Source organism: Phocoena phocoena, chromosome 2 (assembly GCF_963924675.1).
Source record: "Phocoena phocoena chromosome 2, mPhoPho1.1, whole genome shotgun sequence".
In the NCBI taxonomy this organism is placed as follows: Eukaryota; Metazoa; Chordata; class Mammalia; order Artiodactyla; family Phocoenidae; genus Phocoena; species Phocoena phocoena.
Genome location: NC_089220.1, coordinates 162,539,684 through 162,562,839, shown reverse-complemented (window position 1 = coordinate 162,562,839; position 23,156 = coordinate 162,539,684). Strand labels below are relative to the sequence as shown.

General features: G+C 36.9%; 1 protein-coding gene across 1 annotated transcript in view; it reads right to left on the bottom strand.

Moving 5' to 3' along the window:
- Nucleotides 1–763: 763 nt before the first annotated feature.
- Nucleotides 764–23,156, bottom strand: part of MALRD1 (MAM and LDL receptor class A domain containing 1) — a 598,156-nt gene continuing 575,763 nt past the window's right edge. Inside the window, exons 40-41 of the mRNA XM_065871795.1 lie at nt 3,528–3,603; nt 764–844 (exon numbers count right to left, since the gene is read on the bottom strand). Of these exons, the coding sequence (XP_065727867.1) occupies nt 764–844; nt 3,528–3,603 (157 nt within the window). The remainder of the gene's footprint in view (nt 845–3,527; nt 3,604–23,156) is intronic.

Here is a 23,156-nt window from a genome sequence, read left to right as displayed (position 1 = left end):
TGATTAATTGACCATAAGTGTGTGGGTTTATTTCTGGGCTCTCTATTACGTTCAGAACAACAAAGCTTCTTGACATATATTTTAGCAATATTTTTATATCTTTGTAAAGATAGATGTTAAATGATTATTTGAATGAAAGGAAGTTTAGGATGATAATTTATCACATTTTTTCCAAAATGAAGAAATAAATTTTACTCATGGTTATGTTGTTAGGATTACTATGATTTGTCCACCCATTCCTGCTAGTTAGTTTGTATACTAAGTCAGTTCAACTTTGTTTCTAAGGTCAATGGCATCTAAGTAAGCATTTTAAAACTTCTTTATATTCAGGATCTGAAACAATTTGATTCATCCTTTAAAAAAATGAAAGGAAAACAAGAAACTTAAGTGGAACATTTTATCAAAATATTCATATATATAATGAAGATAAGGTTCTGATTGAGATTCCATGAAAACATTCAATATATTCCATAAGAAAATTTATTTGTAAATGTAATAATTAGAGTAGTATTCTGAATCCCTCCTATTTTTACTATTGCATGAGTTTCTATCAGATTTCACGGACTGGAATACAAGATCATACTTGATCTCTTTTTTGTTTGTTGGCTGGTTGGTTGGTTTTCGTTTTTCTTGCCAAACCATGCAGCACGTGGGATCTTGGTTCCCCAACCAGGGATCAAACCAGCGCCCCCTGCAATGGAAGCTCAGAGTCTTAACCACTGGACCACCAGGGAAGTCCCAAGCATACTTGATCTTGATGGTACTATTTGAGATGATTAGATTCAGTCTCCAGGCTTCCTGATGTTGTGTCATATAATGGATTTGAGAAGGAGTACATAGAACTCTAAAGAAAAACACATTGAAAAAAGTTATGATTTTAGGCGTTAAAATAAGAGACTTCTTTCCAGATCATGCAGATTGAGGTGAATTTTTAATGGATTTTCATTGCAGTAATAACTAGAGCATCACCAGCTCCTACTTCAGCACCTCCAGTCCACACCGCCTGAACCACTGACACAGGCCTAGTCTTGGTGTATGCCCAGTGTCCTCTAGTGGCATAGGAGTCACTGCCTCATCCTCACCTCTGGTGGGATGTGGGAGTGTAGTGGCCAGGATCTTGACTGCTTCTTTCTATGGTGCTGCTTTCTCTAAGTCTGCTGTTTTGAGTATAGTTAAGTTAAACAAAACAAAACAAAAAATTTTTAAAAAACAGCAACCAACAGCTTTCAGCTCAGAGAATTATATTTTGCAGTATATATTAGAAAATCTAAAACATGGAAAGTTGTATAGGACAAACAACCTCATTTCTTCAACAAATAAACTGCAAGGTGGAAATAAGAGAGAGAAAATGAAACCTAGAGATTTAGAGATTTAAGAGACATGCCTACCAATTTGGATGCATATACCTCATATGGATCATGATTTTAAAAATATAGCAACAATAACAAAGTACAAAACCCCCTACTTACTTATGAGACAATTGGGGTAGGTTGAACACTGATTGAATATTTGATTGTGTCAAGGAATTATTATTAAATGTTTAAGCGTGTTACTGTGGTTATATATTTTTTATGTGCTTATCCTGTACAACTGAAGTCTATACAGGTAAAATTAAATGATATCTGGAATTTGCTTAAAAACACTCTGGTTGACACCAGGAGTGAGCCATAATGTAAACTATGGACTCTGGGCGGTAATGACATACCAGTGTAGGTTCATCAATTGTAAGAAATCTACCCCTCTGGTGGTGGATGTTGATAATGGGGGAGGCTACGCATGGGTGGGGGCAGGGAGTACATGGAAAGTTTTAGGTTCTGCCCTGAACCTAAAACTGCTCTAAAGAAAATTAAGTCCATTTAAAAAAATATCACCACCGTTCTTGTGGGTGAAGGAAATAGGTGGCAGTAGAGGTGAAACAAGAATGAGCACGGGTTGATAATTGTGGACGTTGGCTGATGGGTTTGTGGTTTTCATTATACTATTCTCTCAATTTCTATATCAGAATATGAGAATTTTCTCTAAGAATGTTCAGAAGAGTATTTTCGGGGAAGTCTATTTCTCTGTTACAATGTCAGGGAAGGTGTACTTAGTTTAACTAATACGAAGTCATTTGTTTCTGAAATAACAGAAATCAAAATAGCAACAAAAGTCTAGAGCTATGACAGGATTTCTTCCTTAGCCATTCTTAATCGAAAGAAAAAAACATGAAAGAGGAATGATAAATATAAAAATGTCAAATTTAAAACACATTTTAATTCCTTACATCATTTGTAACTTTCAGATACTAAAAGTTAAACTAAACTAAAGATTAAGTTTTCTTTTCTTTAGTAAAAATGAAAATAGGTTTATATTACACCTTCCTACTTTGTCAAGAAGATGTATTACATTTTGTTTCTTAAATATTCATTTGTTTATTATCCATTAAGTAGGGCTACATTTTCATTTTTATTCTATGACTTGGCTGACTTGGCAAATCATCCAAATTAATGCTGTGTTCTGGGAAATATCTTACTTCTTCCTTTCATTCCTAACAAAACAATACTAAAAGTGTATATGACATCATTATTGAAGACGCAATGCCCTTAATTTCTCCTTTCCTCTTTTTAACTTATCAGGTAACAGAAATAAAAAAGTCAAGGGTTGCGTTAGACTTCAACCACGTCACTCAAAAACACTAGAGACCACCTGACCTGAAACCTTTGCTACTCGGTTTCAGCAACAGTAACAACTGTTTTATGGAGGATTTTCATTAAAAAAATAATAGGAGAAAATGAAAGTTGGTTTTCTACGTGCTCACTTTCACAAGAGAATGAATTTGATACAATATTTCTAAAATCAGATGTAAGGAAGCTTTCACACAGAAGAAGTGACGTGTTATGGCTAATCCTGTTTTATACCCAGATGGATGCTCATATTACCTATTTAAGAAAGGGGCGAGAGAGATTTTATTATACTTGCCATTTTCTCTCTAGCCTACTTCATATTGCACTGATAAGGAGTAGCCCTAAAAAAAGGCCAAGAAAGATGTAACACACTTTACTTTCTCCTTTCTCTTTCTAAGTTATCAGGTAACGATCCTCACAGCCCACACCTGAATTGAAAGAGAGCATAGAACGCTATTCTCCCTTTTGTGTTTGGGAATAAAATATGAAGAACAGTCAATGAAGAGTTACTGTGAGTAGATGACTAATTCTTTGTGGGTTAAACTGATATTTTCCAGATTTGTCAGCTCTATTTGGGTATGAACAGTGACCACAAAGCCATTTAACAGTGAACTGATTCTACAAGCAGATTGAAACCATCCTGAAATGGAAAATTCTCATTGCATATTTAGAGAGACTGAAACTCCTTCCCATCCCATCTCTTTAGTGGAGAAATAATTCCACGAAAACACATCTTTTAACCATGATATGGGAACATGTCCAGACAACACTGTGTGTGTGTGTGTGTGTGTGTGTGTGTGTGTATGTGTGCACGTGTGCAGGCTTGTTCCCCGTTCTGAAACAATACAGTTCATTACCACTTACCTCTGTTTTCTCTGGGTTGCTCCAGTTCCCATAAATTGGATTAACAAATGCACAGTTAACACTTCTTTTAGTTTTCCTTAAAGCACCCAGGGCCACAAAAAGAAAAGTGAGTATTAAAATGCACCACACGACATTTTCAGGCTATTATCTGATAGAAATCTTTGGGAGACACATTTTCTAGCCAGTGTACTTATTTTTATGAATGTATTTCCATAAGTAAAGACTTTTTTGCAGGATACCAAGGCAAACACATTCTTGAAAGCAAATGTAATTTGACCTCTGAATATTTAAATCCAAAAAAACCCAAGCACATACAAAAAGCTGTTCTTAAAATTGATTGCTTAAATATTATTCAAATAATACCAAGGTGTACAAGATTAGAAAGAACAATGTTATATAAAGTTGAATTGGTTATAAGGAAAGGCCACCTTGAAGTCCCATCGACTTCAAGAGTTGCCAAACCCACCACATCCTGAGGACTATTTTCCATGACAGTGCCTGTCATAAAGATTTGTATGTAGTGCCTGTCATAGTATTTAACATTTTAAACAGCAAATTTAAATATGAGCACTTTGAAGAGAAATATATGTTACTATTTCCTTTCATGGATCATAAAGAGGCATGTCCTTGGTAATCTGACACACTGGTCTAGATCTGCATAATTTACTCTGATTAACTGAGCTCCTAAATGATCATTTCCTTTTTATACTTCAGTTACTTAAGAGTCAATAGACTTATCAGAAGACAAGTAGCCCTGGTATAGCTGGTCACAACTGATGAAGAAAAAATGCTCATCACAGGAAAAAACTAAATATAACCAGATAGCTAAATACACCCTATTGAAGATATAAGGAAAATCCCCAATATGCACACACACACACACACACACACACACACACATAGTGGAGAATGGAAGACCGATTCCAGGATGATTGCCAGTGTCTTGAGGAGGCAACCAGGAAGAAACAATATATAATGCATGACTATTTTTGCCCAATCAGAGTATAATGACAATAAATGTTTGTCAATAATGTACCCTTAAATCCTAAAAGAAAAGAAAGAGGAAGTCTTACTGATTTACTCTTTGAAAAGAAACTGTCAGAGGTATGACCTCTTATTTCATCTACCAAACCACATGGTCCTCTTCTAAAAAATAACAGTGTTAATGAGCGCAATTGCATAGGGTGATTGTGTTTGACTGACAATACGTTCTTCCTGTGGATTCAGTGTCTTCTAAGCTTCCTGACCTCTGCCCTTTCTATGTAATTGGCTTCAATATTCAATAGCTTAACCAGTTCACCTTCGTTGCATCTACGTTTTGGTTATTGATGAAGAGGGCCACAGCAGCCATTTTTGTGAGTTATTTTGTGAAAAAAAAAAATCATAGATATACTCTTAAACGGTGAGGCAACAAGTTAATTCCTTAACCACTAATTGAAAACTTATGAGTTGCTCTAATTAAATTGAATGAGTGGTGCTTGATTCTTTGCCTTTTCTCTCTCCAAGACTAGTCGATGTTAAGTTCTCAGAGCAGTAAGCTCAATAATTGGCATAGTTAGAGCAAGAGCCTAGACAGTGCTGCTCGCAAAACAGACTGGGTGGGAAGTGAAGTGGTGTTTTGAAATATGTCAAAATGTGAAAGCAAAGGCTGGTACAGGAGAAACAACATGCAGGGAGGGAGGATTAGAACAAAATGGAAATTAGGCACTAGGTAAAGATGGGACAGCCCCAAACACCGACAGCTCAGAAAAATTATTCTTGGCTGAAATCAGGCATGAAATCAGGAAACAGGAGGAAACCAAAACCATAAAGACTAGACAGGACAGATGGTCCAAAGGCTGGGCAGGCAACCAGGAACTGGAGGGACAGGCTCGGCTGTCAGTTGGGTAGAACTGAGGTAGATGCAACACAAAAGATTTTGATATGAGGTGCTTATTTTTGGCTTTGAACTGCTGAGACCCCAGATGACCTAAACCAATATTGGCAGGCAGAAGTCAAGTAAATTGATCAATTTTCCAACCCTATTAATTCAGCTATTGAAGCTACTTTTCTTCTGAAGGATTTTAACTCTTAAATAATTTTCTATTAAAATAAAGTGGCCAGCCTTTGGGGATTGGGTGACTATAAAGAAAGAAGGGTGATACATAAGTGTCAGGATATGGAGTTGTAATAAAACAAGAAAGGGTCACAGTATGAGTAGTGGGAGGTGAGCAAATTTGTTTACTTCAACTTATGTTTATTAGTAATCTCAAACTTTTATTTTTCCCAGATCAAGTGTATGTCTCCCAACATTGGAAATCTCTGAATTCTTAATGTCTTTCCTATTTAAAAGGTAAAATATTACCCACTGCCCATAGATACTTCCATTAAGAAAAATTTTAAATGTCAACTCCATATATTTACCATTTCAAGTTCTATGATATAATTTTCTACCTTCATCAATTATATACATTCAAGCGTAATTTGTTTAAGTAAAGCACAATTTTACTTAAAATGATGGATCCTGATATGAGGAAAACAAAATGTTTGACTGAAGTTTTCTGCCACTTCTAACACTGTATGGTGCAATGATAGTCTACATTAGGATAAAAAATGCTTGTTTAACTTACTGTATCTGTCATTGAGCAGACAGCTCTTTAAGAGCTGAGGTTTCAAAGAATGGAGCGACCTCTAGGAATCAGCAAGACAGTGACTTAGAAGCTTAGAATAGAGGAAAGGAAGCTGCATGGATCACATGAGTTTTCCTCCCCTAACTTGTGATGAATTCACTTAAATTATTATTAAGCCCTGGCTACATCCAATATGTGCAGGCACTGTATAGGGTGGCATTGTGAGGGGGCTAAACAGAGAAAATGTTTCTGATGCAAGTTTCCAATTTAAATTTAGTGAGCATATGAACACCTCTAAAGGAATTGACTTCATAGCTTATTAACTAACAAAATTGTTTTAGTGTTGATTAAAAACATGAAAGTATTTACAATAGATATCTGAGATCACTGTAGATGGGCAATGAAGAAAAACAAAACTTCATCTATGTTGCATCCAGTAAACATGACTTTCACACACCATACACTTCACCCATTTAAAGAATATAATTCAAATTTTTTAATAAAATGAATTTTATTAATTTAAAAAAACTCTGTAAAATATATATAACAAAATTTGCCATTTTACCCACTTTTTAAAAGTGTACAATTCAGCGGCATTCACTGCATTCACAGTGTTGTGCAACCATCACCATTACCTATTTCTAAAACATTTTCATCAGTAGAAATGGAAATTCTATAGCCATTAAACAATAAAAACTGTTCTCCTCTTCCTCCAGCCCCCGGTAACCTCTAACTTACTTTATGTCTCTATGAATTTACCTAGCCTAGGTACTTCATATGAGTGGAATAATACAATATTTATCCTTTTGTCTGACTTATTTCACTTAGCATAATGTTTTCAAGGTTAATCCATATTGTAGCATGTATAAGAACTTCAATAATTTTTATGGCTGGATAGTATTCCATTGTATGCATATGCTACATTTTGTTTATTCATTCATCCGATGATGGACACTTGAGATGTTTCCACCTTTTGACTATTGTGAATAATGCTGCTTTGAACATTGGCGTATAAGTATCTGGGCCCCATTTCAACTCCTTTGGGTATATAACTAGGAATGGAATTGCTGGGTCATATGGTAATTCTATTTTAGGTTATGAGGTGGTACCGAACTGTCTTCCATAGCTGTTGTACCATTTTACATTTTCACAAATAATGTATATGCAGATTTCTATTTCACCAACGCTTGCTATTTTCTATTTTATTATTACTATTATTGCCATCCCAAAAGGTGGGAAGTGGTATCTAATTATAGATTTGACTCACATTTCCCTAATGACTAATGATTTGAGCATCTTTTCATATGGTTATTGGCCATTTGTATATCTTCTTTGAAGAAATGTCTGTTCAGGTATGCTTCTTTTTTTAAATTGGGTTGTCGGTCGATTTGATGAGTTGTAGGAGTTTTTATATATTCTGTATATTAAACTCTTATCATATATATGATTTCAAATTTTCCCATTCTGTTAGGCTTTTTCACTTTCTTAATACCCTTTGATGCATGAAAGTTTTTGATGAAGTCCAATTTATTTATTTTTTTCTTTTGTTTCTTATACTTTTGGTGTCATATATAAGAATGCATTGCCAAATCCCAGGTTATGAAGATTTACTCCTATGATTTCTTCTAAATGTTTTATGGTTTTAGCTCTTATATTGAAGTCTTTGATCCATTTTGAGTTAATTTTTGTGTGTGGTATGAGGTAGGGGTCCAATTTCATTCTTTTGCATGTAGAAATCCAGTTGTCCCAGCAACACCTATTGAAGAGACTGTTCTTTCCTTATTGAATGGACTTGTCAAAAATCAACTGGTCATAGATGTATGGGTTTATATTCGGATTCTTAATTATAACCCATTAGTCTCTATGTATATTCATATGCCAATACCATATTGTTTTGTTTGCTGTGGCTTTGTGGTAAGTTTTGAAATCAGGAAGTGTGAGCCCTCCAACGTGATCCTTTAACAAGACTGCTTTGGCTTTTTGGTGCCCTTGAAATTCCATATGAATTTGAGGATCAATTTTCCATTTCTGCAAAAAAGGCTGTTGGAGTTTTAATAGGCTCTGTGTTGAATCTGTAGATTGCTTTGGGCAGTACTGACGTGACAATATTGTCTTCCTATCCATAAACTCGAAATGTCTTTCCATTATTTAGGTTTTCTTTAATTTTTTTCAGTAATGCTTTGTAATTTTAAGTGTAGAAACCTTTCACCTCTCTGGTTAAATTTATTCCCAGGTTTTTATCCTTTTAGATGCTATTCTCAAAAGTGATTGCATTCTTAATTTTTTTTTCCTGATTGTTTATTGCTGGTATTTAGGAGCACACCTGGTTTTTGTGTGTTGATTTTGTATATTGCAACTTTGCTGAATTCATTTACTAGCTCTAGTAGCTTTTTGGTGGATTCTTTGGGATTTTCTGTATATACATGATCATGTCATTTGTAATAGATTTATTTATTCCTTTCTAATTTTTGATGGCTTTTTTTGTCTTTTTCTTGTCTAATTGCTCTGGTTAAGGTTTCTTATTGGTAAACACATTTATCTCTAGCTTAGTGGAACTATAAAACCTTCATTACTATAAAACAAAATTGTAATGCTAGCGTATGAGGCAAATTATTATGGCAATGTTTGGACAGTTTTGGGTAGAGTCTGATTGTCACTTAATGTGAAACCTTTAGACTGGATAAGTGAATAAACCTTTATCTAGGTTGAAAGAAAAACAAGGTGACAGTGAGCATAGGTGTCACCCTGCATGTTGAAGAAGGGCTATCAGGAGGGTTACAAGGAAAGAATGACAAGACAATGCCTGAATTGTTTTCATTGACAAGTCTATACTTCAAAATAAACATCAATTTACACATATTGTAAGTTTATTAATTAGTAATTTTAGTCAACTTTTATAATTTGTCTTACTGAGTGTCTTATTAATTATTAATTTTATTTACTAAATTAATTGTTGGTTTTGGTTATCAATCAGTGGTTTACTTTCTTTCTGTTAAGAACAGACATGTTTTTCTTCAATTTACTGGTATGTCATTTCATGTGTCTGAGAAACTACTCACACTTCTTAGTCAAATCCACCAAACACCTAGTAGTAGTCCCCACTACCATCTCATGGGAGTAAATCTGTCACAATGTATTCATATTTAAAAATAGGCTTAGAAGGGCTTCCCTGGTGGTGCAGTGATTGAGAGTTGGCCTGCCGATGCAGGGGACTCGGGTTTGTGCCCCGGTCCGGGAAGATCCCACATGCCGTGGAGCGGCTAGGTCCGTGAGCCATGGCCGCTGAGCCTGCACGTCCAGAGCCTGTGCTCCGGCAACGGGAAAGGCCACAACAGTGAGAGGCCCGCGTACCACAAAAAAAAAAAAATAGGCTTAGAAAATGTTCAGATGAGCTCAAAACTTTAGCACAAATTATAAAAGTAAGGTGGAATGCCATTTGAGATGGCCATGCATGATGATTCCTGTTACACCCAGGTAGATGGCATTATAAAACTCTACTGTAAAAGCCTGTCTACTAAAAAGTATGGAGAACAACACTTTCTGAAATTGGGCAATCCTAATGCAGCTATCTAGGTGATTTGCAGAGATAAACACGATAATTTATTTACCAAAAGATATTTGCTGTGCATGTGTGTGTGGAGGAATTTGCTCTCATGCTTCCATTAAAGAAATGATTTCTATATTTGTTTCTAAATGCTGAAGAACATTCTAAGATCCAAGAAATAACTGTCCTGAGTTAAGGGCCTGAAGGAAAATGATGTCTATAATGTGGTGACTCACTCCTTAAGGTGGTGAAATGTTAGAATGCTGATTATGTTATTTATCATCTTTCATGTTTGTTTAAACTTATCCAACATTTCTAGGACACATATTATCTAACAAACATTGTGTTAGGTCCTATACTTACAAAGTTGAACATTATTTGTTCCTGCCTCTAGAATTTCTTTTGGAGGGTGGCAGCTTGCTAGATTTCTGTCTCTTAGATTAAATTACATTTATAAAATGCCTACCACAAGTAGATGCCCACTAACTGTCCAGTGCTATTCTTTTCCCTTCTTTTCTTATTCTCTCCTTTGGTCATTTATATCTTCTTTTAAACTTCCTACTTGTTTCTCCTGACCCCCAAACTTGGGACCAATGAAAGGACATTGGGATAAAGGAAAAAAAATAAGGAAGTGGCAAAATTAGTAATAATACTCACTGTAGTACTTTTAATTTTTAAAAATAAATTTATTTACTTAGAGCTAGCAAGGACCTTTGCAATCATCTTGTTTATGCCTTTTTTACAGATGGAGCAAATGAGGTTCCTCCCCCACTAGATTATAAGTCCTCTGGAGGATAAGGACCTTGTCTGGTTTACTCTTCTCTCTATCTCAGCACCTAATATAGTACCTAGTGTGACAGGAATCAACTGAATGTTTATAGAAAGAATAACTTAATGAATGCACATAGTCCAAAGGCTTAATGATGGAAAAAAAGCCACTAACCAGATCTCTATTCTGTTATTCCATGCCTACTCCCAGCAATATACTTCATCAATACCTTGAGAGAAAAGACATTCATTTTTACTACTGTTACCATGGAGTCACATTTGTATTTAGATTTCTGTTCCACTGAACCCAAGACTTTAAGTGGGCCAGGAGCCTACTTTTGACCTCTGTCTCTTTCATTTTTTTTTTATTTTTTTCAGCTGGTTAAGTGCCAGCTCAGAGGAGCAGCCTGGGGTCTTTCCTGAAGATGAGTAGAGTATAAGAGAATAGGGATGGTCCTTCTATCTATTTCATTACATGGGAACTGGAGAAAAATTAATTTGGTACAAATAACTCATTTTACAATATTTGAAAAATAAAGGTCTGTGTCCCTTATATCTCATATTCTCTGAAAAATAAGAGGTATGAAATATCTATGTATAAATATCAGGGGTTGATGTGCGTTTTCAGGCTATGAAGTATTTGATTTGTTATTGCTGGGGAAAAATGTTTTCTAACCATAAAAGTACATGTGACATATTTTTTTAAAAAAGGGCCCATCTAAATTATGAAATACAATCATTTCACTGGTGGAAATGGAATTAATTTATTCTGGGAGTCATGCCTATTATATTAAATTTTGCTTAGCCAGATTAATGGTGAATCTGGAGTGTCTCAGAGAAGCAAATCTCAATTCTACTCTACTCATTTCCACCTATGTCATTTTAAAGTCTTTAATTAGGTTTTTCCAAATGTTTCCAGTCCTAAGACTTTCTATGAAGTCTTTCTGAGTGTGCTAATCTTTCAGATAAAGGGAAAATACATTATAAAATCCTAACAAAAATAAAATATTTCTGGTCCCCACTTTTACTCATATCTATTTTTAATGTTCATTAAACATATTTCTGTCAAGAAGAGATCTTTTAGGAATGTTTGTTTCTTAGGGTACTAATAATTTTTTTTCTCTGCCTCATTATAAAAGTTAATGAGTAATGCTCTTATTTTTGCTTCCTGATCTTAGAACCTATAAAAATGAGGTTTTTTTTTTTTTTTTGGTTTGTTCATTTTTAACTTGTAGTAATAGGAGAAGATTGGTGCACTGCATTTCCTGTGCAATTATCGGTGCCACACGATTCACATACATCATCTTTCCTTTCTCAAAACCTTAGACAAGTTTTATTTTACACCTGGTCTCTGACTGTTTCCAATTCAAATTTTAGCCTGTCTGAATAGACCGTTTTTAAGGAGAGGTATCACACATTTTTTAATTTAGACACTACTTTGTCCTTTTTGTAATGAGAGCAACTTTATGGCAGTTTGCAAAGATAAGCATAATAGAAGAATATAAGCCAAATGAAAAGGGACTTCCCTGGTGATGCAGTGGTTAAGAATCCGCCTGCCAGTGCAGGGGACATGGGTTCGAGCCCTGGTCTGGGAAGATCCTACATGCTGCGGAGCAACTAAGCCTGTGCACCACAACTACTGAGCCTGCATTCTAGAGCCCGCGCTCTGCAACAAGAGAAGCCACTGCAATAAGAAGACTGGGTACCGCAACCGAAGAGTAGCCCTCACTTGCTGCAATTAGAGAAAGCCCACACGCAGCAATGAAGAAGCAATACAGCCAAAAATAAATAAATTAAAAAAAAAAAGACAAATGAGAAACAGATAGGAAGTGAAGAAATGGATTCTTAGGACTGGAAAATAGAGTTGAGCCAGAGGGAAAGAGATGGGGACAGTATATGACATGGGTATGGTGAGAGTCTATTTACTTACTTAATGTAGGATACAAATTTGACTTTAAGATTCTCCAATTCAAATTTAAGCAGGACAAAAGAATCAATCACATAGGTCACACTTTCAAAAAACAAACAAACAAGAAAAAAACAGTTGCTTAGAAGCACATCTTTACCAACTCAGGAGAGAAGACTTATGGTATGCATCCTGTCACTATACTCTAGGCTAACAAGGTAACAAGTGCCCACATTATTTTAGGAAGACCAGCAATGGGTTTCACGAGATTGTTTCAACAAATATCTTTCAAAATATCAGACTGAGACTATGCCAAAATGTGTGTCAGTAAAACTATCTAGGAGAGGGTGGTAGCAAGAAGCGGGAGGGATTAAATGGAACACTTGAAGCCCAACAGTGTGTTAGAGAATTAGATTTGGGGAACATTTTATTTTGGCTGCACTGTGCAGCATGTTGGGTCTTGGGTCTTACTTCCTCGACCAGGGATGGAACCCAGCCCTTGGCAGTAAGAGGAAGGAGCCCTAACGACTGGACAGCCAGGGAATTCCAATGAGGGTCATTTTAATATGGTTGTGTTTATCATAAAAAAGCCAGCACCAAGATTACAATTTGTAGTGTGTAATTACAGTGTGGCACATTAAATCTGTTATAAGAATCTATAGATAGTAAAACTGTCACTGTTTGCAGATGACATGATACTTTACATAGAGAATCCTAAAGATGCTACCAGAAAACCACTAGAGCTAATCAATGAATTTGGTAAAGTAGCAGCACACAAAATTAATGCACAGAAAGCTCTTGCATTCCTAAACACTAACGACAAAAAATCTGAAAGAGAAATTAAGGAAACACTCCCATTTACCACTGCAACAAAAAGAATAAAACACCTAGAATAAACCTACCTAAGGAGACAAAAGACCTGTATGCAGAAAACTATAAGACACTGATGAAAGAAATTAAAGATGACACAAACAGATGGAGGGATATACCATGTTCTTGGACTGGAAGAATCAACATTGTGAAAATGACTCTCCTACCCAAAGCAATCTACAGATTCAATGCAATCCCTATCAAACTACCAATGGCAATTTTCACAGAACTAGAACAAAATATTTTACAATTTGTATGGAAACACAAAAGACCCCGAATAGCCAAAGCAATCTTGAGAAAGAAAAACAGAGCTGGAGGAATCAGGCTCCCTGACTTCAGACTATACTACAAAGCTATGTAATCAAGACAGTATGGTACTGGCACAAAAACAGAAGTATAGATCAATGGAATAGGATAGAAAGCCCAGAGATAAACCCATGCACATATGGTCACCTTATCTTTGATAAAGGAGGCAAGAATATACAATGGAGAAAAGACATCCTCTTCAATAAGTGGTGCTGGGAAAACCGGACAGGTACATGTAAAAGAATGAAATTAGAACACTTCCTAACACCATACACAAAAACAAACTCAAGGGCTTCCCTGGTGGCGCAGTGGTTGAGAGTCTGCCTGCCGATGTAGGGGACACGGGTTCGTGCCCCGGTCTGGGAGGATCCCACGTGCCGGGGAGCGGCTGGTCCCGTGAGCCATGGCCGCTGAGCCTGCGCGTCCGGAGCCTGTGCTCTGCAACAGGGGGGGCCACAGCAGTGAGAGGCCCGCGTACAGCAAAAAAAAAAAAAACTCAAAATGGATTAAAAACCTAAATATAAGGCCAGACACTATAAAACTCATAGAGGAAAACATAGGCAGAACACCGTATGACATAAATCACAACAAGATCCTTTTTGACCCACCTCCTAGAGAAATGGAAATAAAAACAAAAATAAACAAATGGGAGCTAATGAAACTTCAAATCTTTTTCACAGCAAAGGAAACCATAAACAAGATGAAAAGACAACCCTCAAAACGGGAGAAAATATTTGCAACTGACAAAGGATTAATCTCCAAAATATACAAGCAGCTCATGCAGCTTAATATCAAAAAAACAAGCAACCCAATCCAAAAACGGGCGGAAGAGCTAAATAGACATTTCTCCAAAGAAGATACAGATTGCCAACAAACACATGAAAGGATGCTCAACATCACTAACCATTAGAGAAATGCAAATCAAAACTACAGTGAGGTATCACCTCACACTGGCCAGAATGGCCATCATCAAAAAGTCTACAAACAATAAATGCTGGAGAGGGTGTGGAGAAAAGGGAACCCTCTTGCACTGTTGGTGGGAATGTAAATTGATACAGCCACTATGGAGAACAGTATGGAGGTTCCATAAAAAACTAAAAATAGAACTACCATACGACACAGCAATCCCACTACTGGGCATATACCCTGAGAAAACCATACTTCAAAAAGAGACACGTATCACAACGTTCATTGAAGCACTATTTACAATAGCCAGGACATGGAAGCAACCTAAATGTTCATCGACAGATGAATGGATAAAGAAGATGTGGCACATATATACAATGGAATATTACTCAGCCATAAAAAGAAACAAAATTGAGTTATTTTTAGTGAGGTGGATGGACCTAGAGTCTGTCATACAGAGTGAAGTAAGTCACAAAGAGAAACACAAATACCATATGCTAACACATATATATGGAACCTAAAAAAAAAAAATGGTTCTGAAGATCATAGAGGCAGGACAGGAATAAAGACGCAGATGTAGAGAATGGACTTAAGGACACAGGGAGGGGTAAGGGTATAAGCTGGGATGAAGTGAGAGAGTAGCACTGACAAATAAACACTACCAAATGTAAAATAGATAGCTATTGGGAAGCAGCTGCATAGCACAGAGAGATCAGCTCGGTGCTTTGTGACCACCTAGAGGGGTGGGATAGGGAGGGTGGGAGGGAGATGCAAGAGGGAGTGGATATAGGGCTATACGTATGCATATAGCTGATTCACTTTGTTAAACAGCGGAAACAAACATAACATTGTAAAGCAATTATACTCCAGTAAAAATGTTAAAAAAGAAAAAAAAAGACTATTATACTCACTTTGAGTGGTGACAGGTTGTAACTAGGCGTATTGTGGAGATCATATTTTAATGTGTAAAATTATCAAAACAGGTGTGTTTTACACCTGACACTAATATAATACTGTGTGTCACTTATAATTAAATTAAAAGTTTAAAATAAAAAGGACAGTTAAAAAAAGAATCTATAGATAGAATAAAATTGCACATCATAAAGCATTATAAGAAAGAATAAACTGAGTCTATAAACCATCCTTTTCTCACTGAATGTATACACCTGTAAAATACTGTATTACCTGACCACCGCTAAAGAAAAAAGGGAAGACATCATGAGGAGAAGTAAACAAAAATATTCACCTGTATAATGGTCTCTATCTTTGGCAAGATGACGACATTTAAAAAAAAAAAAGAATTACAACAAACAATCTGTAACACGGGACAGAAAGAAAGAAAAGAAGCAAGTCAATTTGAAAAAGCAGGGATAATTTAGGGGGGATGTCCATGAGCTCAAGTTTTCATTTCCCAGTCTTTAAGGAAGAAGCTGAACCAGATGTTTTGGGTGAAAAAGTTCAGAAAGAATTGGGTTTGGAAATATAACCAGAAATGCCCCAAAAGGGAGAGGAAAGGATTAATCATCCGGGGTCACAAAACCAAGCCACTGGGACACCAAACTTGGCTAAACTCTTTCACATGATACGGCAGCTGCCATATTTTTGTCCTACTCTTTTGAGGCAGAAAATAAATATCACTAACCACAAAACATGTCACTGTTTAATACGATCTTGCTGTGGCAGAGTGCTTACATGGGAACATGCCCAGGAACATGGAAGCAATTAGTATGAATAAAGCTGACCCAGGTTCCTGTAGCTTACTTAACCCTAAGGAGACCCCACGTTGCCAATGGGAGGGCAGTCTCCACCGACTTCTAGCACATTCACAACCACCTAACATGAACCGGACGCACAGTAGAACACAGACTTTCAAGATGAAAGGTGCATGTACATGTGTGCACATTGATAAAAGTTGGGAAGAAGACACATCAAAATGGTAACAGTCTCTATCTCTGGGTGGTGACATTCAATGTCATTTTTAATTCTTTTCTGGCACTTTGCTGTACTTTCCAAATTCTATTCATTAGGCCGCTGTGTATCAGAATCTTGGGAGTGGGGTGGTGATTTTACAATTTGGAAAAGATCATGAGGTGTTTCCCCTGCAAGAGCTCCTGGCTCCCACCCTGCCCTGGCTCCTTGTAAATCATTTGCCTGAAAGGTAAGATCCCTACCGCAATCTTTCCTACCTCCTCTCTCTTTAGCATTTCTTCTCAACGTCTACCTGCCATCCCTGCTGCACTTCTTAGGGGTTTTAAGTAGGTCATAGTACCTGTTTTTGCTCTTAAATACCCTCTTCATTGGCCAGAGCCTTTGCCAGCTCTGGAGCCAGATAAACCGTTTCTCTTCTTTGTACTCCACGGTGCAGTGTGCATTTTACTATCACGATATATGGTATTTTTGTTAATTGGAATGAAATATTTTTCCCTGTAAATTGCTCCATATGAAAACTCACTCTAATTTCCTTATTGAATTCCCTTAGACACGTAATCTCTTTGCTTAAAAACCGATTGCAGTATTGAAGTTAATTATCAGTCTTTGTGATTTTCCCTAGTAATCACCTAGCGACTGGCTTCTTTCTAAATCTTTTGACAATTTAAAGTTGACAACGCTATGTAAGAATCTGCCTAGAAAAATGAACTTAGTTGCATTTATCTATTTACATTCATGTCTCTCCCACTTGAATGTTAACTTCCTATGGGCAGAGATAAAATCTTTATTTTCCAATTTATCTCAGAAACGTTACTTGAGTCCCAAATATGTGCCATGTACTCTACTGCAGAGCTACTCAGAGTGTGATTTATGTACGGTTATGGTCTTATTCTGTTTATCGTTCCGTGATGAGATAAATACAAAGATTGAGGACAGGTGTTTAGAAATGTTTGTAGCTATTTGACAGAGTAAATTTATGTCTGTTGAGGCTCGGAATAAGAAATTTAGACTAGTATTTTGTGTGTCTTTTAATTTCACTTTTCCAATACTTCTTACAAAAGCATTGGTATGTGATGGATTGAAAACAAAACGAAGCAAAACACAGCTGGTCCTTCATCACACATAGTTTTGCTGGCTCTGTTCTACTAACACTGGGTGTTCAAATTTGAGTAAATACACATTTGCCTGGCTAACATTTTGCTAGCTACCTCTTCTGAAAATATTTTCTCTTCCTTTCTCTTTGAATGAGTGTTGATACCTCAAAGTCCCACAGTTGGAAAGGGCCAAGTACTATATAACTTTCTTCAATCAGAATGAAATATTTTTTCATGTAAATTGCTCTATATGAAAACTCCCTCTAATTTGCTTATTGAATTCCCATAGACACATAATCTGTTTGATTGAAACTGATTGCAATGTTGAAGTTAATTATCAGTCTTCATGATTTCCCTCAGCAATCACCTAGCAACTTGCTTCTTTCGAAATCATTTTAGACAATCTAAAGTTGACAACACGATATGACAATCTATCTAGAAAGACTTACTTATTTCATTATGACTTACAAATACCTACAAATTCCTTTAAATATACCCTATTTTGGATTTATTAATACATTTACTTAAAACTCTCTTGGGTCTCTGAATTAGTTCAGCTTATAATACTTAAAATTTGAAAAAGGCAACAAAATTGCATTTTCTTGTAGTTATTTTAGCACAACTTATTTTTAAACATAAAGAGAAAATTATAAGTACACAAGCACATGATTAGCATTCTATGTAGATTTCTTAACAACAGTCTATCCCTGTTGTTCTCAGTAAATTTCCTATCATTTTTCCTTACTGACCTGTGTTTTATTCACACTAACCACACCATTCTCCATTATAGCTTGTGCTTTGACACAAGCTGTTCTGTCTGCTCTTCCTCATTTTCATCTTGGGGATTTCAATCCATGAATTCAGACTTGAGTGATGCAGTGTATACTCACTAAATCCTTCTTCAACTTCCCCACCATATTATTTACACCTTTGAAAGAGACTTGGCCTCTCTTTCACCTGTGTTTCTCCAGACCTTTGTAGGAAGCAACTGCATGTGTTTCATATATGCTTGTTGAAGAATTGACATTATTTGCTTTTCTATATGCTGTCTCCACCAGAGTGTAAATTATCATTTACTTCTCTATTCCCAGCGACTAGCACAGTGCCCAGCACATAACAGATGCTTAATAAATGTTTGCCAACAAGTACATAAATGAATCGCTGAGAGTTTCTGATATATGTGTTTCTTTTTACAAAGACAAAAATAAGCTGGTCTTTCAAGTTCTCTTGTCATTCTGTCCTTTGATTCATTAGTGAACTAGAAATTCCAGCACAGTAAACAGATTGTTGAACTTGTAAGAGTGTCCCTAAGGATGCTTTTAAGGAGAAACTGTGTGAAACATAATTTGAAAGCAGAAAAGAGTCTGTCAGGAGGATGGCAAAGCAGTTAGTGAAGAAAAATTATGAAGCTGATCCCATCTTCCCCTCTTTGAAATTCCCTACCCTCTAGTAACATTAATAAAGAACAACATTTAGAATTCTGATTCTCCAGCGAAAGGAACTAAATGTATTTGCTACATGCCATAGCAGAGCTAAATGATTTGCTAACAGCACACACCTCACTTTTCTTTACTGTCTCCTGTCCTTCCTCATTTAAACAGGTTACGTCTTTCAAGGAGCAACTCTGATTTCCTACAACACATTCTTCTACTCTGATTGCGTGGATATGAGGAAACACATGCAACACTGATATATTTCAGGACTGAAATGCTGTCTTCCTGCTAATGTAAGATTTATAGTGAACAGAGAGAAGACGCTGAAAAGGACCTTGAATCCTGCCATGGGGACTATTTCTGCCAAACAGTCACCTGTATTAAAATGGCAAAATAGCTATCTTCAGATCAAATAATTAGAATATGGGGCTATTATACAGTAAAGTGCTCTTTATAGTTTTTACACAGAATTTATTTCTTAGACTATTTGGAGTCTGTATCCAATGACAATAGATTTGAAACAACTTGGGAGAGTTTGCAGTGACAACACACACACGTACACACCAACGAAGCTTGCATTATTCCAGACTTATATTCCTGACACATCGCATGTAAGCTGATTTCGCATAGTCAAATAATATCATAAATGACCAGGGAACTGGTTATTTAAAGAGCTACTACTTATTTAGTAAAAACAGCAAATCATTTTGAAATTCATGTGAAATTTCTAATTTTGTTCATTTGATGAATATGAATATTACTTTAAGAGTTAATCTATGTACTCATGAAAGAAAGTAGAATGAGAGTAATAATGTCCTTATAAATAAAACTGGTAATTAGATTACCAGTTAAATTGATTAGATTAGATTGTCAGATGCCAGGGTGAAATCTGTCACACATACAGATATTCAAATTAAATGGTACAGTGTGAGGACGATATTGAGAGGAGTGAATATCATCACTTTTGAAAGTAAATTGAATTTCCTGCCTCCCTGACATGCCCAGGTGTTTTGATGCTCAGTTTCTTCCATACATTATGAATGTTCATACTTGTAGGTTTTTGGTATTCTCTAATGTCCTTCATTAATATTCTAGGATGTAAGCTTCTGACTATGGGCTGATTTTGTAGCCCATCATGGACCCCGATAATGATTTTGCTAAGGGTCATACATGTAGGGCTCATTTGGAATTCCTTTATTTGCTTTCAGCTTCTATAGAATGGCACGAAGGTCAATCGAGTTAGATTGAAATTCTTCAAGAATACCGAACAATGATATCCTAACTTTAAGAGTCATCTGTGAGTTTTATAGTATGAATAAGTCCTGGAGCATTGAGGCCAAGTAAAATATTTCTTGGAATATAAAATGTTCATTTGGGCTCAAACATCCTACTGGAAACAGGCTGAGATGTTTGATTTAACAGATATTTACTACAATGAATTTCTAAGGAATATCAATATAAATAGGACAAGGACCCTACCACTAAGAGGCTCACAATCTGTTATGGGATATCTCAAACCAAAAGTCAATGTGACAAGGGAAAAACAAGGCTGAGAACAAAGCGCTTTGGAAGCTCAGAGGTAGGAGTGCTTACTTTTTGTCCAACATGACCTGGGAAAATTCGCAGATGACACAACTTCTGTGGTTAGCCTTTGTGAAAGTTTTCCCTTTTTATGTTTTATTTTTATGGCAAAGGAAGAAGTAAACCTAGCATTTCTGAAAATTTGTTCTATCTTCCTTTGACCAACAAGTTCTTCTTGGCCATTAGAGTCTGGAAAGATGGCAGATGGCATCACGCATTCAATGTCTTGGGCATAATCAGCCCATAGAGCCTGAATTCCAAGACTTGATGTATTACTGCAAATCTACAGATCCTAGCCATCTTATTTTTCATCTGCCCTACATGTTACTTATGAAATGCACACTGTGTGTTAGGCAAGGAGCAGAGTAAACAGACACTGATGTCTCTGCTTCCCACAGATTTTATCAGTGGATAGAATTATAACTGAGTCCCAGATATCGCTGTTTTTAACCATCAGTCAGCTGCGTGGTCAAGACCACCATACAGAAAGATTTGCCAAGTGCCTGGTTTAATATCATAAGTTAGATACTTTAAAAAATTTTTAAAATAGGCATTAACTCTCTCAGGGAATTGTAATGCAAAGATAAAGGTAGGGGCTTCCCTGGTGGCGCAGTGGTTGAGAGTCTGCCTGCCGATGCAGGGGACACGGGTTCGTGCCCCGGTCCGGGAAGATCCCACATGCCGCAGAGCGGCTGGGCTCGTGAGCCACGGCCGCTGGGCCTGCACTTCCGGAGCCTGTGCTCCACAACGGGAGAGGCCACGGCAGTGAGAGGCCCGTGTACCACAAAAAAAAAAAAAAAAAAGATAAATGTAGGATACTACTCAGTCAGATAAAAGGCACCCTAATAGCTGAAAGGCTTAATGCTGTTACATCACAACCAGGGAATACTCAGGGCCCAAAAGACCAAACTTTAAAGTCTATTTAAAGATAAGTAAATAAATAAAAAGAATAGTAAACATAATATATAATCATGCCCTAAATTGTGGAGGTGGCCTATATACATGACAGACATTTGGGAAAAATTTAGTTCAACTTCCTCATTTTATAAGAAAATACAGAATATCAAAATAGTTTTCTTCCCTGTTGCCCAGCCTGTTTTTCTTCCTGGATTTTTGGATCTCTGTTAGTGGCATCACCAACTATGCAGTTGCCTAGATATAACATCCTCAGATCAACTTTGACCCCTGTTTTTTCCTCATGTCCTATGTTAGGTCAGTCACCACTGCTCAAGTTCAAGTTCTGTCTCTCATCTAACCTCTCAAACAGGCTTATGTCCTCTAGACTGCAGATTGCTTTCTTAATCTTTTCCTAATCTGTTCTCATGCTCTGCATTTTTTTAACCATAGATATGATCTTGTCATTCTTCTTACATTCTTAAAACACTTCCCTGACTTGCATCAGTTAAGGCCCTAGCAGGAAATAGCTGACATACTCAAACCAGGAAATTTGAGGAGTGTTTGATCGAGTGACAGTTTGCAAAGGTTTGGCCGGAATATAAAGAAACCAGTAGCAATGGTGCAGTAGGCTGGGCCAATGACATCATGCCTGTTACCACCCTAGGCTGGAAGGAGGCAGACTGAGAAGGGTACAGCTGTGGAATGCATAGGGGCTCCTCATGGACCTGTCACTGCCAGCAGTCAGCTGGAACCATGCTGCAGACAGGAGCCAGGGTTATGAATACCCAGCCCCCTCTCTCTTTCCTCCCTCAAGGTGCTTCACTTTGGCCAAACATATGAATTCAGATGAATATAAATTCAGCCCGTTAATGCAGTGCATAGAGGTCAGGTCTCCAGATCCACCTTCTACCCTCTCCATCCTGTTTGGTGAAGAAGTGTAGGGGGTGGACTTGGGGGGACAGACAGAAGATAGCCAGCACTTAGCCCAATTTTAAAAAATAAGTTGAAATCTCCTTAAAATAGGCATTCAAAACTTTTAACCACCTGTCTACCGTATACTTTTCTAAGTGTAATCTAATTAGTTCTCCCACCCCCATTCTATAGCTATGTCAGTCAATTTGAAAACCATAAGTTTCCACATTCTATTTTCAGGAACCCTCTTTCTTCATCTCTGCCTGGCTTCTCCATCCTTCAAGTCTTTATACGATTGCTACCTTCCCTATGCAGTCCTCTTCATCCATCTGAATTGCTGGCTCCCCAGAATATATCACCTCTACGTGGTATGCCAAGGCTTGCCCCAGTGCACTACTCACTCCACTCTGAATAAGAGGAGCTCTGACTTCATGAAATTCCCGGCCACAAGGTAGGGAATGGGACTCTTCTGAGAGGAGCAGAGATGTGACCAGTTTGGGACAAAACTCTTTTTCCTTTGAGGCCTCTTTTATGGACCTGTTCTACCATTTCAGGATAAAACAAACAAACAAAGGTGAGGATGAAGGGAAAAGTATAAAAGAACAGGCTGCATAAGATTCTTATTGAAAAAAAAAGAAGAAAAAGAAGGAGGAGGAAGAGGAGAAATCATCATCACACATGGTCCAGTCCCATTTTTAAGGGGAAGATTTCAAAACCCTGCTCTCCATTTGGCTTTTCTAGCTCAAAGTAAACATTTAGCAGGGTTTGGCAGAGCATGGCCAATGTTTGCACAAAGGACTGAGACTGAGGAGTTCGATTCGTGGATCTTAACAGCTGTACTTCTTGAGGGCAAATGCACATATGGAAAGAGCAA